This window comes from Chrysoperla carnea, chromosome 1 (genome assembly GCF_905475395.1).
Source record: "Chrysoperla carnea chromosome 1, inChrCarn1.1, whole genome shotgun sequence".
NCBI classification, from domain to species: Eukaryota; Metazoa; Arthropoda; class Insecta; order Neuroptera; family Chrysopidae; genus Chrysoperla; species Chrysoperla carnea.
The window spans coordinates 44106923-44120238 of record NC_058337.1 but is presented as its reverse complement, the minus strand read 5'-3'; the positions used below and the strand labels follow the sequence as shown (position 1 = coordinate 44120238).

General features: G+C 29.3%; 1 protein-coding gene across 2 annotated transcripts in view; it reads left to right on the top strand.

Moving 5' to 3' along the window:
• The window catches only part of LOC123298579 (cGMP-dependent protein kinase, isozyme 1-like), a 32511-nt gene extending 22067 nt beyond the window's left edge, over positions 1-10444 (top strand). For both annotated transcript variants that reach the window (XM_044880637.1, XM_044880646.1), the window contains exons 2-11: positions 1287-1376; positions 2589-2788; positions 3900-4048; positions 4104-4244; positions 4349-4518; positions 4580-4824; positions 6333-6418; positions 7644-7860; positions 9142-9723; positions 10112-10444. In XM_044880637.1, the coding sequence (XP_044736572.1) occupies positions 1293-1376; positions 2589-2788; positions 3900-4048; positions 4104-4244; positions 4349-4518; positions 4580-4824; positions 6333-6418; positions 7644-7860; positions 9142-9723; positions 10112-10280 (2043 nt within the window). In that variant the 5' untranslated portion in view covers positions 1287-1292 and the 3' untranslated portion in view covers positions 10281-10444. The remainder of the gene's footprint in view (positions 1-1286; positions 1377-2588; positions 2789-3899; positions 4049-4103; positions 4245-4348; positions 4519-4579; positions 4825-6332; positions 6419-7643; positions 7861-9141; positions 9724-10111) is intronic.
• Positions 10445-13316: the final 2872 nt, after the last annotated feature.

Genomic DNA, 13316 nt, shown 5'->3' with positions numbered 1-13316 from the left:
CAGACCTTCCAAACTACCAAACTACTTTTACAGGTTTATTAATTTACAAACACACTGTATAAAATCTTGTCTGGGCGTCATATATTTTGTAAACATCTCCTTTATACGAATGCACTGTATCGATCATGAGCGAGTTTATACTCCGATTCACATTTGGCCGATTTTTGGGTGCTGTGTCGTGCCCATCACCTTTTTGAGGGATGGACCCGCGCTTGGCTAAAATGGAATACGCCGTTTTGTCGAGAAAATTTTTTATTATTTTACATACACATCAATTACCCATACACATCATCATACACATCGAGAGACAAAACGTTTTTGTCGAAAGACAAAAATAATTTTGTTACTTGAAAATGATTTTTGGATTTGTTTCTTTATTTACCCTCTTATAAAAGTAGAAAAAAAAATGTTTAAGCAAATAAACAGTTCGATTTGTTCAATAGCGCCTGATGTTACACAAATTGACTTGTTTCAAAGAATTTCAATAAATGTACGCTGACATAAAACCCTATTATTTTTAATTTCAATTTTAAAGCAGACGTCGTATTTAAGTTAATTTTATATAACTTCGCACTGTGAAAAATCTATTCAAATACCACTATATTCTGATAAATAAACAATGTAGTAATATAATTCACAATGCCATTCTATTCAAATAACTTTTAAACTTGTCTGAAAGTATACAGATTATAAATGATATTGACATGATGAAGTAGATTGAAAAAGGATTTTTTGTAATTTTTGCCCGAACGAAATGTCAAGCAGCAGAAGAATTTTCCCAAAAAGCATACTCTTAGATAGAACAATTATCATAGCAAAATGAGATTTTCGAAATGGATGCACCATTAGTGTATATGAAAAGTGTAGTCAAAATAAAATAAAAATTAGTTGGCGACGTTTTTAAAACTATAGGTATAGTTAAAAAAAAGTCTAGGAAACAAATCAGTGGGTGATAGCAAAAATCAGGAAAACCTGCTTTGCTTTAGCCCAGTAAAACTTAAGTTAAATACATATTTTTAGTCTTTTTTCATATTACCTGCTGGTTTAAAAACACCAACTCACTTTTTAATTATTTAAATGTTAAATCATTGATATAAGGTTGACAGCGATTCACGCAATCACTACATTTTTCATAAAAATAAAGTGAAGAAGAAGATTTTCCGAATTATCCTGTTAATATTATAATTGATAAACTGTAAGAAATTCCTAAGATGACAATTCCGAACAATTTTCGGTTTTTTCTAATTAAACTATCATGATTTATAAAATTGGTCTCTTCTTTTCAGGCAATAATGAAGTTTTCTTGTCTTCCACGAATAATGGGTTGCAGACAATCATATATATTTCCAAAACCAGAAATTGAGAGGAACTCCATAGTACGTAAACAAATTATGAAATAATATTGTTCAGAATGGGGCATAGTTACCAAGTATTTTTTGATCGTGAAGGAAATCCTTTAGAAATGAGTGGAGAGTGCGATTTTTTGCGATGCTTTCCGTAATTTAAAACATTTATTTTTCAGTAATAATAGTAGAACTGCCACCGCTTTGGACTTTAGAACAGTACGCTAATCGTAATAATCGAGAAAATGAAGAATTGGACTCAGGAATCGACTCCAAACCAGTAGAATTTTATGGGAGCCGGTGAAAAATGTTTGTCAGTGCATACGCCCATATAGTGGGACATAATTACGGGACGATTATAAGCATTTCTTGATTTATGGCATTTTTTACGTAACTTCATCGAAACTACGCCGAAGACTGGTTATTGACGAAAATGAAGATTATATTGTGGTTCCGTTCAAAAATTTAATGTGAAAGCCGTTACATATCGTATTTTAGACAATTCTAAACATTTTTTGATTCTTGACAATTTTCGCCAGACCTCAATGTCTTCAATATATAGGCTTTGAAAAAAATACAGGTTTTTGCTGAAAATTCGTTATTGACTAAAATAAATATTATTTTGTGGTTTTTGTCAAGAATTTGACTTGAAAACAGCATGATATTATATTTTGGGCCATCCTAAATACTTTTTGACTATAAATATTTTTACCTAACCTGACCGCTTTCGATATATAACTCTTTGAGTCGATTCCTAGCCTAGACTGTTTTTCGGCTTTATTTCCTCTAATATTATTTACGTATGATTGATTTGTTCTGAGTGCGAGTCTGGTGAATGCGGTTCAGTATGAATTCCGTCGGAGATCAATCAAAATTAGTATATTTTCGAAACCTTTTCAGGAGTTATAGAGTCAAAGTTTATTAACTCTATGTAAGATTTTATGTCAAGCGAGATTAAGGTCATTTCAATTAGTAATGGATCTCCGGCGAAACACACCCTGCACTGTAATCACCAATTGGCCAGTTTATAAAAACCTTGAATGTGCACTGCTCCGACGTCCACGATAATGACAACTGAAAAAGAAATGTCTTGCGTTAAGGAATGCATAGTAATAACCCCCACACCCGCTCCACCGTTTCTGACTGCTAAGTCAATATAATATCAATTGTTCTTTCCGATAAAAAATACGCCTCACCTTTTATGAGATTATATCAATTTTAAAACAAAAATAAACTTGATTTCAGGTTACCGGACACTTTACACCGAAAATTTCAACAGATAATCCACAAAAGCCTAGCATAGCAAGTAACAAAACTGAAGATCAACGTGTATCCGATGACTCCGATTTACCAAGAGTACGACGGCCAGGTATACCAGGAAATCGAAAATATATAGAAGAAAATGAAGAAAATGTTCGAATTATTAAAATCGATAAAGATTCAAAGTGAGTAGTGGCATAACGATGTTAATTTATGCGGATTACGAGAGTATAAGTATACTTACTCAAAAAGTATTTTCTTTTAAGTCTTTATTATGTTAAAAATGAGAAGCATGAAAGTGATATATGGAGATTCCATATGATCATTTTCTATGGAGATTTCAATAGTACAAAAATCCAAACATGATCATATATCTTGGTGCCCCTTATGAATTTCATGTATCTAATTGAAGATATATCTATCTTAAATGAAAGTGAATTTTGTGATAGAGTTTTCTTTTTTTCCTCTTCAGGTTAAAATTTTTACAAATAAAAATATTTCCTGTTAGACTGATATTTTTGTCATTGAATTGATAATGTCAGTTAGTAGAGCGATGGCTTATTTGATTCTTAATGATGTTTCACACTCACATAGATATTTTCACACTTTCATAGCAACAATTCCAATAGCTATGAGAGAATAAATTTAAATATTCTTAAAGTTTGTAAATCATAAGCTCTACTTAGTTTTATATAAATTTATTTTTTAGCTAATTAAAAAGTTAGCTTTAGCTAGTTTGATTACGTGATTATTGAATGATTTTTGAGAGTGAAAATATTAGAGCAGAAAAATAATCTAAATAATTAATTTACTGAGTACGATTTATATTAAACTGACGAAAGTACACGATCAGTCCCGAAAATTTCCGAAGTGAATACTTTTTGCTTACATCTCTTTACTCTTGTGATGAGAGAAATTCTCACAATTTCTAAAGGACTTGAAAAAATATAGTTATTTGAAAAATTCATAATTTGAAAATAGATAAAATTGTATGAAGATAGAAAAGTTGCAGCCACACGTACCATTTGAAAAATAAAAGTTATTTATGTTTTAAATCGAAAAGCGCTAAATGCTCATAACGTAAGTGCTGACGGGTTAAATGTAATAGTAAAGCTAATAGGCGAATATCATAACGGATCGTACTTTACGATAATTGAATATGGAAACTAGACTATAGAAAATATTTTCAATTGGTTTCTATTTAATTGTGTAAAAAAGATTTTCGAAAGTTCTGAAACATTTCAAATATTATATACCTTTTTAATTAATATACCTGATTAATTTGTTTAATTCTAGATCTGAAGAATTAATTCGGAAAGCGTTTGAAAATAATGACTTTTTAAACCATTTTTGTGGTGATAAAAAACGAATGAAATTAATTGTCGAAGTTATGTATGCAAAAGAAATTGAAGCTGATAGTTTTATTATTAAAGAAGGAGAAACTGGTATGTATTTCGAAAAAAAAATTATGACTACCAAATAATTAGTTGATATTTTTAGGGTCACATTTATTTGTATCCGCATCGGGATCGTTTGAAGTATTAAATAAAGATAATGAAGTTGTTAAGAAATTTGAGGCTGGCGAAGCATTTGGAGAGTTAGCAATTTTATACAGTGCTAAGCGTTTGGCCTCTGTTAAAGGTAAATATCAATATATTTAGTTTAAAAGTCGTAAAAACTTTCGAATATAATTTGTGTTCGTTTGAAATTATTATTATTTATTTGTATACATTTTAATCTTTCAGTTCTAACACCAGCGAAAGTATGGGTATTAGATCGGCTTGTATTTCAAAAAATAATCCACCGTACTGTTGTTGAAGAGCAAGATGCTAATATTAAATTTTTGAAATCATGTCCATTATTTGAAAAATTGCATAAAGCCAATGTAGCCAAAATAGCTGATTTATTAAAACCAGTAAGATTAATCAAAATAATATCGAAAATAACTTAATTGATAATTGATAAATATTTTTTAGGAATTTTTCGAATCCGGTAAAGTAATTGTAAGACAAGGTGACACAGGTGATAAATTTTATATTATTAAGGCTGGTACTGTAAAATTTAGTAAAAAAATTGGTGAGAACGGTTTTGAAGAATCGTTTGGTACAAGAACTAGAGGTGAATATTTTGGAGAATTAGCGTTGCGTAAGGAGGGTGAAGTTCGACAAGCTACTGTTACAGCTTTAGATTCAGGAGTTGAATGTTTAACATTAGATCGAATGTAAGTATAAGTATAACTATAGCTATACACAAATTTTCTTTTTTTGATTTCTTGTAGTTGGGATAGTATACCAAGTCTATCAGAATAAATGGTCAATAATCTTGGGGTGAAAGGATTACATCGAAAGATGAATTTTGGTACGAGAAATATGTGTCCGAAAACCCGTTCATTCGGAGCTATTGGTTTTAGAAACTTTGCATACCGTGTCGAATATCTTCCGAATTCGTTGAATTTTCGAACAACTGTTTCGAATATTAGTTGTTGATATTTTTACAAAAAACATGTTTCTTTAACATATTGTGTGAGATTCAGCAAAACTGTTAAAAAAGTGTTGAAGAAAAAGTAAAACTAGCTCCAAATGGAACAAAGCATTAGAGATAGAGGGAAACTTTAAATAGCCAAAATAGCGAAAAATTATTAAAAACAATTTTTCGAAAACTCAACGGATTCGGCAAAAATTTAACATGTTATGCAAACTTTTAATGCCTGTAGATCTGAAATCTGATGGGGAATATTTGCGTACACATTTTATTTATACCAAAAGGCTTGTTTTTGTGTACCATAATAACTCCTAGGTTATTGACCATTTGATTCTGATACAGTCAGTCAGTATATTTTGGAAAAATATATTATCTTGGAGAAAAATTTGAAAAACTATTTTCGTAGGCAAATTCTCAACGTTAAAATAATTTTTTAATTTTAACAGCTAGATACTAGTCTAGAATTTCTTCCGTGGTTTAAATTTTCCTTCTACACGTGCCAGTATAATATAGCTTTTGTGTACGAAGCCGTTTAATTTCCACATTATGAGAAAATAAATAGTTTCACACAAATAAATAAGAATTTCTTCTTTAAAATTGGATGATTTATTTTGTCAGTCATTTTAGAGTATTGATAAAAGTGAGTTTGGTAACAAAGAAAATTGAGAATTATGGTACGGTTGACGGGTTTGTGAATATCGCAATAGATGTTAAAAGAAAGTCATTAAGAATATAATATGTAAAAAATAGCCAGAAGTTTATAAGTATCGGTTTTACAAGGGGGTGGAAACAAGCTTTTATGCACACCTTTATGCAATTTTTGGAAGAAGAAAAAGGTCAAAAAGCACTATCAACGAAAATTTCAACTTGCATTAACGCGGAACTCGGACTACGCTTAAATCTCAATTTAGTTTATTAACAAATTTACCTTTATCAATCTAAAATGCAAACAAAAAAAATCATAAAAAATTTACTTCATTACGGAGTCACGTTCTAAAAAATATATTTTTTAATTGACTTTATATTAGATTTTTGGTAGTACATACTATATTATAATAAATAATTAAAATAATAAAAAATAATTTTTTATTGCTAGTGTATGACTACAAGTTTTTTTATATTATTTGATCTCAAAATTTTGCGAAATTGCGTTTATTCTCAAGAGATTCAATTTAAATTATACAAAATTTGTTTATAATATATATGTTTATATTGTTTAATTTTTTTCTATATTGTTTAATTTTTTAGAGCATTTACGAAATACTTAGGCAATTTAGACGAATTAAAAAATGATGGGATTTATAATGATCCACCAGTAAAACGTATTACCTCTGGTAAGTTAAAATCAATCTACCCGATATAAATAAATATACAGTGTGCTTACAGTTTTTGGAAACACTAAAAATTTCAGCTGTTTAACGACGTATGAGATGTGGTTTTCGGGTCATGAAAGGGAGTATTGAAATGCATATTAGTACAGGGGTACAAGTACAGGATACAAATTAGCTTTTTTTAAATGGCACTCCTTTTATTTTAAGATTTGGATAGATTATTTATTTTAAAACTTGTTTAGAATAAGAAAATTTTAAAATCTAAATACAGAATTGGCAAGGTAACAGAAAGTTGAAATTTGTGAAAAAGATTATGTGATAAACTGCTCAAAATTTCTGCCTTTGTGTTCCATACATGACTCTAAACATCTCAAAAACTCTTTGGATGTTGCAACTCTTATTCGGAATTCTGACAAATTATTACATGCCATCTGAATTTTGTTATTTAAATCCTGCACCTCCATAAAAAAAAGTCTAATGAGATCAAACCATGTGGTGTAACGGACCACGAAATAAGTCTAATATGACACCAATCCATAACCAGCTTAGCTCCTAGTTTTAATTTCATTCGATTTCGTTTAAACCCTGATCTTACGTAAATTCAAATTTCTACAAATTCTAGTTTTGCCAATTCTATATTTCGATAAAAATTTTCTTATAAAAAATATGTTTTAAAATTAATGATCTTTTCAAATTTTAAACAAAAATAATAGGAGTGTCATATATAAACTTGTATCCCGTACGCGCGTACCGCAAGAGTTACAGACTTGAAATTTTCAGAAAATATGCATTTCGATACTCCCTTTCATGACCCGGAAACCGCATTTTATACGACGTCAAACAGTGGTATTTTTAGTGTTGCCAAAAACTGTAAGCACACTCTATGTATACCAGGTTCCAATTTTAAATAATCTAACCGAAAACTTCTTTAGCGAAGAATTTACTGAAAAAAGGTCCTAAGTAAAAGTTGTTTTATTTAAGTTTGCTATTGTATAAAGAATTACATTCTTATTTAAACTTTTTTACTCTATCTCTTAGCTATGAACTTGATTGTTGATTTGTAAACGACTTTGCATGACAAAGTCAAAAAGAGACACTATGAGATTTTCATCTTCGAACGTTTCCTTGGGCAATTTTTCAAAAAATCTTTGATTAAAAAAAAAATTCAGCTAGAATATTTAAAATAGGACACCTGGTATAATAATATAATTTAAAAAAAATTTTACAGAATTTGCATATGTGGAACTAGAAGATTTAAATGTAATAGGAACATTAGGTGAAGGTGGTTTTGGTCGAGTTGATTTAGTACAATATCGTGATGATACTAATTTGACATTTGCATTGAAAAAATTAAAGAAAATTGAAATGGTCCAACAACAGCAGCAAGAACATGCGTTTAATGAAAAAAATATTATGATTAATTGCAATAGTATATTTATATGCAGGTAAGCCATAGTTTTTTTTTTATAACCAAACGCATTTATTGCTTTTCTTATTTTTGTGACCACTCTTTTATTTTCGTGACAAATGTCTACAAATCAATAATACAAATTGATGTTTTTAATAACCTTTGTTGTACATTTCAATAGAAAAGTCAATTAATGTTTTTTTTTTTGAAAAAAATGGATAGTTACACACATATCGGCTCAAAATCAACCATGGATTTCTAAACATCGGACCTTCCTTAAAAAAGCGTTTTGTGTAATACTTCAGCCCATTTTTAAAATTTTTGATGTTTACTAGTCTCTGTTTTACTAGGACTAGGGAGACCTCAGAGATAGTCGCTTTTGTTTTCTTTGTTAGCGTAATAAAAATACATAAGAAATTATCTCTAAAATATGTTTAATCATTTACTCAATCGCATTTCAGGATCGCTTCTATTAGATTCTGCGTTCCAAAAAAAAAATGCACTGCTTTATCTGAGGCCTTCGTTTTTACAGAAACGCAGCCCTAGCTAAAGTTTTTTAGGAACACAACTCTAGCTTGAAGTACACCAAATGCAGAAAAAATTTTGCGGATACGATAGAATTTGCTCATTTTATAATGCACTTATGTGCTTAGTTTTGAATGATATAATTTCCATGTTTTCTTTTAATTTGCCGAGTATGCCGACTGATCTTCATGGCCCCTTGCCTTGTGAATTTACACATATTACCTACACTAAACTGCCCTGATATTCTTCAGTTTATTTCCTTAATGATGATATTTCAACGCTTAGAAGACTTTTTGAGATTTTCTTATAATCCAATATTTTTGCTGGTCCGAAATTCTGTTGATCCGTTTATGTCAGGTATACAGAAAGTTAATCTTCAATATATCCAAATAATATTTGCATTAATTATTACATCGACTGATTAATAATAATAATAATAATAATAATAATAATGGGGTTTAACCTCCTTTTCTCTGGCATATACGCCTATAACAGAGGCCACCCACATCATTATTTGTTAATCTTTATTTATTTAACTACATCCATATTTACAATTACATTTTTGATGTGGGTGAAGTCGGTTACTTAGTTCTTATCAAACCGACGACATTGTGATCAATTCTACCGCGCCTATTAATTATAATTGTTTTCACTGCCGCTGCTTGGATTCGATCCGCAACCTAAATCAAAGTAGGCAAACGGCCAAAGTCTATCGCCTTAGATCGCTCGACCACTTAGGCTCATCGACTGATTTCATATACTCTTTAATTGAAGAAAAAATTTTATTTTTTAGATTGTACAAGACATATCGTGATGCAAAGTATTTATACTTTTTAATAGAAGCATGTTTGGGTGGTGATGTATGGACAACATTACAAAAGAAACGTGAATTTAATGAAGCAACCGCAAAATTTATGTCCGCATGTGTAATCGAAGCATTTGAATATCTACATAAACGAAATTTTGTTTATCGTGATTTAAAACCAGAGAATTTAATGTTGGATGCAAAAGGATATATTAAAATAGTTGATTTTGGTTTCGCTAAGAAGGTTGCAGATGGTACAAAAACGTGGACATTCGCTGGAACACCAGAATATGTTGCACCTGAAATTATTTTAAATCGCGGTCATAATCGAGCCGTTGATTATTGGGCATTAGGTATTTTAATACATGAATTATTGGTTGGAAAACCACCATTTCGAGGGCGTGATCATATGAGCACGTACAATTTAATCTTAAAAGGTATTGATCGTGTACCATTTTCACCTAGAATACCAAATTCTACTCAACATTTAATTAAAAAATTATGCCGCTTTGTGCCTACTGAACGACTTGGATGCTTTCGAGATGGAATTAAGGACATTAAAAATCATAGGTGAGTATTCCTTGGCTAATCGGTAAACAAAAACAAAATTCACTATATTTATCCCCATCAACTTTGGGAGTAAATCCAAAAATCTACACACTACTTCATAACAGAGCTTTTAGCCAACTCTTTTAAGTTCTATAAACTGATTTCAAGTTCTATAAACTGCCGTATACAGTGTATATAGGTACAGTATAATACCCACCAAATTAGCAACATGGAACATGCACAATAAGAGTAATTACGATTAGCTAATTCATACTGATAACGACTACTTGATAGTCGAAATACGTATTTATATAATACAAAAAATTGATCTTGGAATTTGTGGCAAAAATCGAAATTTATTTAATATAATACCCGTTTAATTAATTTATGAATGTTGGTTTTTTTTCAGATGGTATTTAGGATTTGATTGGGATGCTTTAAAAGCCGGAACTATGCCTGCACCACTAATAAATCCAGTCAGAAATAACCAAGACTTATCAAACTTTGATCGTCAACGTGCCGATGATGATGATCCACCCGAAGAAGAATCTGGATGGGATCGTGACTTTGATAAATGAGATTAACTTTGTTAACATATATTCAGTAATTAATGATATTAATAGTATAAGTAATAAAATAAGTATTTTTCACTCATCATGTGTTGCATATTTAATAATTTTTCTTTTAAATATGTTGTTTTTTATTGTACTTAATTTTCACATCACTTGTTAAGAAATTGTTATAGTTATTATTTATGTTTTCTTTTTCATTATAGATTTAAAATTTATAAATATAACAGAAATCACCAAAATAATTTTTTTTTTTTTTTTTAATATTGAGAAACAAATAAGAGCGGAAAAATCAGAAAAAATGTTCTCATTTCATTTTTGCATATTCACATTTTAAAGATATCCTTTAATGAGAATCAAGAGTTTTCCGGGCGAAAATCTAATCAAAATACAATTTTAAAATTAAGTTTTTTTAAGTCCGAGGTCTCTTACTATCTTTTCGTAACGTTGGTCATTTTCGAGTTATATACTGCTTAATTTTTGAAATAACACTAACCATTTTCAAAAGTTCAAAAACAATATTTTAAGAAATGAAATTTTTGAGTTTATTAGATATTTTTGGATTCAGCGATCCAAAAAATCCCTGAATACAAATTTTCAGCAATTTTTATGTTTTCTAACAGTTGTTTCTTTAAGGTGGAGTTTGGTTCAAATATCATAAGGATCTTTTTTATTAAATTATGAAAACCGCACGTGAGTCAATTTTTCCAGGTAATCGGTAAAATTTAGATTTATTAACTCTAGTCTAACTATATTTTTATCAAATACGTAGAGTTACGGTCAGTTGCATTTAATACAGAAAATGATAAAATTAATCTATACAGTTTCAAGTGTAACAATTTTTTCAAAAGGGAAGATAATTATTTTCAAAGTTTTCAACTTGTAAAGGATGACAAGGTAAGAATTATCTGGTAAAAACCAAGCGGTGTAGGATATCAATACGATTTTTTTTTATTTTAAACATTTTCTCTTTCTAATATACGATCCAATTATATTTATATATATTACAAACACCCTCCAAACACTTAATTTTTGTGGATGTTAACGTGAGAATTGGAGTTAAAAATACATTAATCTTGTTCACATCCAGAAAAATTAATAGTCTGGTATGGTTGGTGTTTTACATGAATATACCTTTCTTAAATAAAAATTCCATGATCCAATATCTAATATTAAAAAGAAATCATATTCAAATTAAAAAAGCTTAGGCCCAATTCGATTACTCTTTATATTGTTTTAGTAAGCTTGTTATACAATAAATTAAGATTCAATTTGAGATGGCTTTATTATATTAATTTCTGTTCTTAAATACAAATGGGTATTTTTATCAAAATGATTTTGCACATAAAATTAAATTTTTAAATTAATAAATAAAAGCGGTCCAATAGTTTTAAAAAACCAGAAATTTTCATGAAATTTTCAATTTAAAATTACATGAAAAATTAAATTAAATTTTTTAAATATTTCTTAATAATTTATATTACAACTTCTAAGTTATAAATGCATTCAGTTTTTGCACCGTGCTTGTTCCATGATGACCTACCTTGAGACGGAGAATTTGCATTAATTTGAATACGTGTGGAAATTAAATTACTTTTTGTTTATCTAATCTACATTATGCGATATCTAGAAAAGTTTTTTTTTCTTTGTTTAACTATCTATTCCTTTATTAAAAAAAGTTTAAAAGATTTATAAAATCATAATTTTTACAGAAGTTTTTACTTTATTTACATAAACAAGCAAGGGCGTCGCCAGCTAGTTAGCCAAGGGGGGAGTTAGATTACTGTACCGCAAACTTACAAAATTCAATCTTTCGATCCTAATATATAAATCAAACAATTCATTACCGGCATTTAGTTAACTTTTCAAGGAAAGGGCGATAACTGCCCTCTCCTTCTATGCCGTAGCCACGTTTGAGCATGTACGGACTATTCCCGTACTAGCAACTTGTTAGCCCGTACGACCCGTCCTTAAAAAAGCTAATAAATAGAAAAAAACAAGAATAAACTCATCTTTTGAATCATTTGTTGTCGTAAATTTATAATCCTGCCCGTCTTTTGTTACTTTGTGCCCGTACTACTATTTAGGTCTGGAACTAAACACTGTACAAAATCTTAGTCAGGACTTCATATATTTTGTAAACATCTCATCAGGACCAAGTTCATACTCCGACTGGAACTTTTGGGTAGTTTTGTAAGCAAGGAAGAATTTAAAACGAGTGGCGCTTTTGGCTCCCATCAACCGAGATTTAAAAAAAATTTTTGCTATTTTAGCTATAGTGTAGAAAAACACAACCGTTACCGTTCAATAAAACTGTCTCAAGTTGAAATTGATGAGGAAATCCGTTATATAAATCGAATAAATATAATTTTTTATTTGTATATGTTATGGTAGATATATTTGAATAATTGTTTATTTTAGTCGTAATTTTTTTAAATATTATTTATTACCTTGGCATAAATGAATAGTTTTAAGATTAATCTTCAAAACGATACACTTTTACAAATGATATTATACGGGAGACCTTAATCAGAGAGATTCTGGACCTGTATAAAAATGATGTTCCAAAAATTCTTTAGATCTAAAAATATCGTTAACAGAGTACTTAAAACCATAAAAAACATTTTAATTCTTTTGACACTTGATAACTCGACAAACCGAAATGAATTTTAGAATCATGGAGTAAGATATATAAAGAATATTAATACAGAAAATAATTTTCAAAATTCCACTAATTTTTAATGGTTTTTATTAAAATTAAATAAATTACATTTAATTACAATTGTTACGACCTTCACGGCCATACTCAGATCATTATTTACAAAATTAATTTTCTTGCAAATTATTTTTTCTAATAATTTAACATGGATTTCTACAAATTATTGCTCGGCGCAGTTAATCTGAAAATACAGAAATTATTTATAATCAATCGAAGCAATCAATTACTATTTTGATGTTTAACTTCTCTCTGTAGTAATTTATTAATTATTATTTATCAATTAATTGATATATTGAATGATAGTGCATAACAAATACCATACTCAA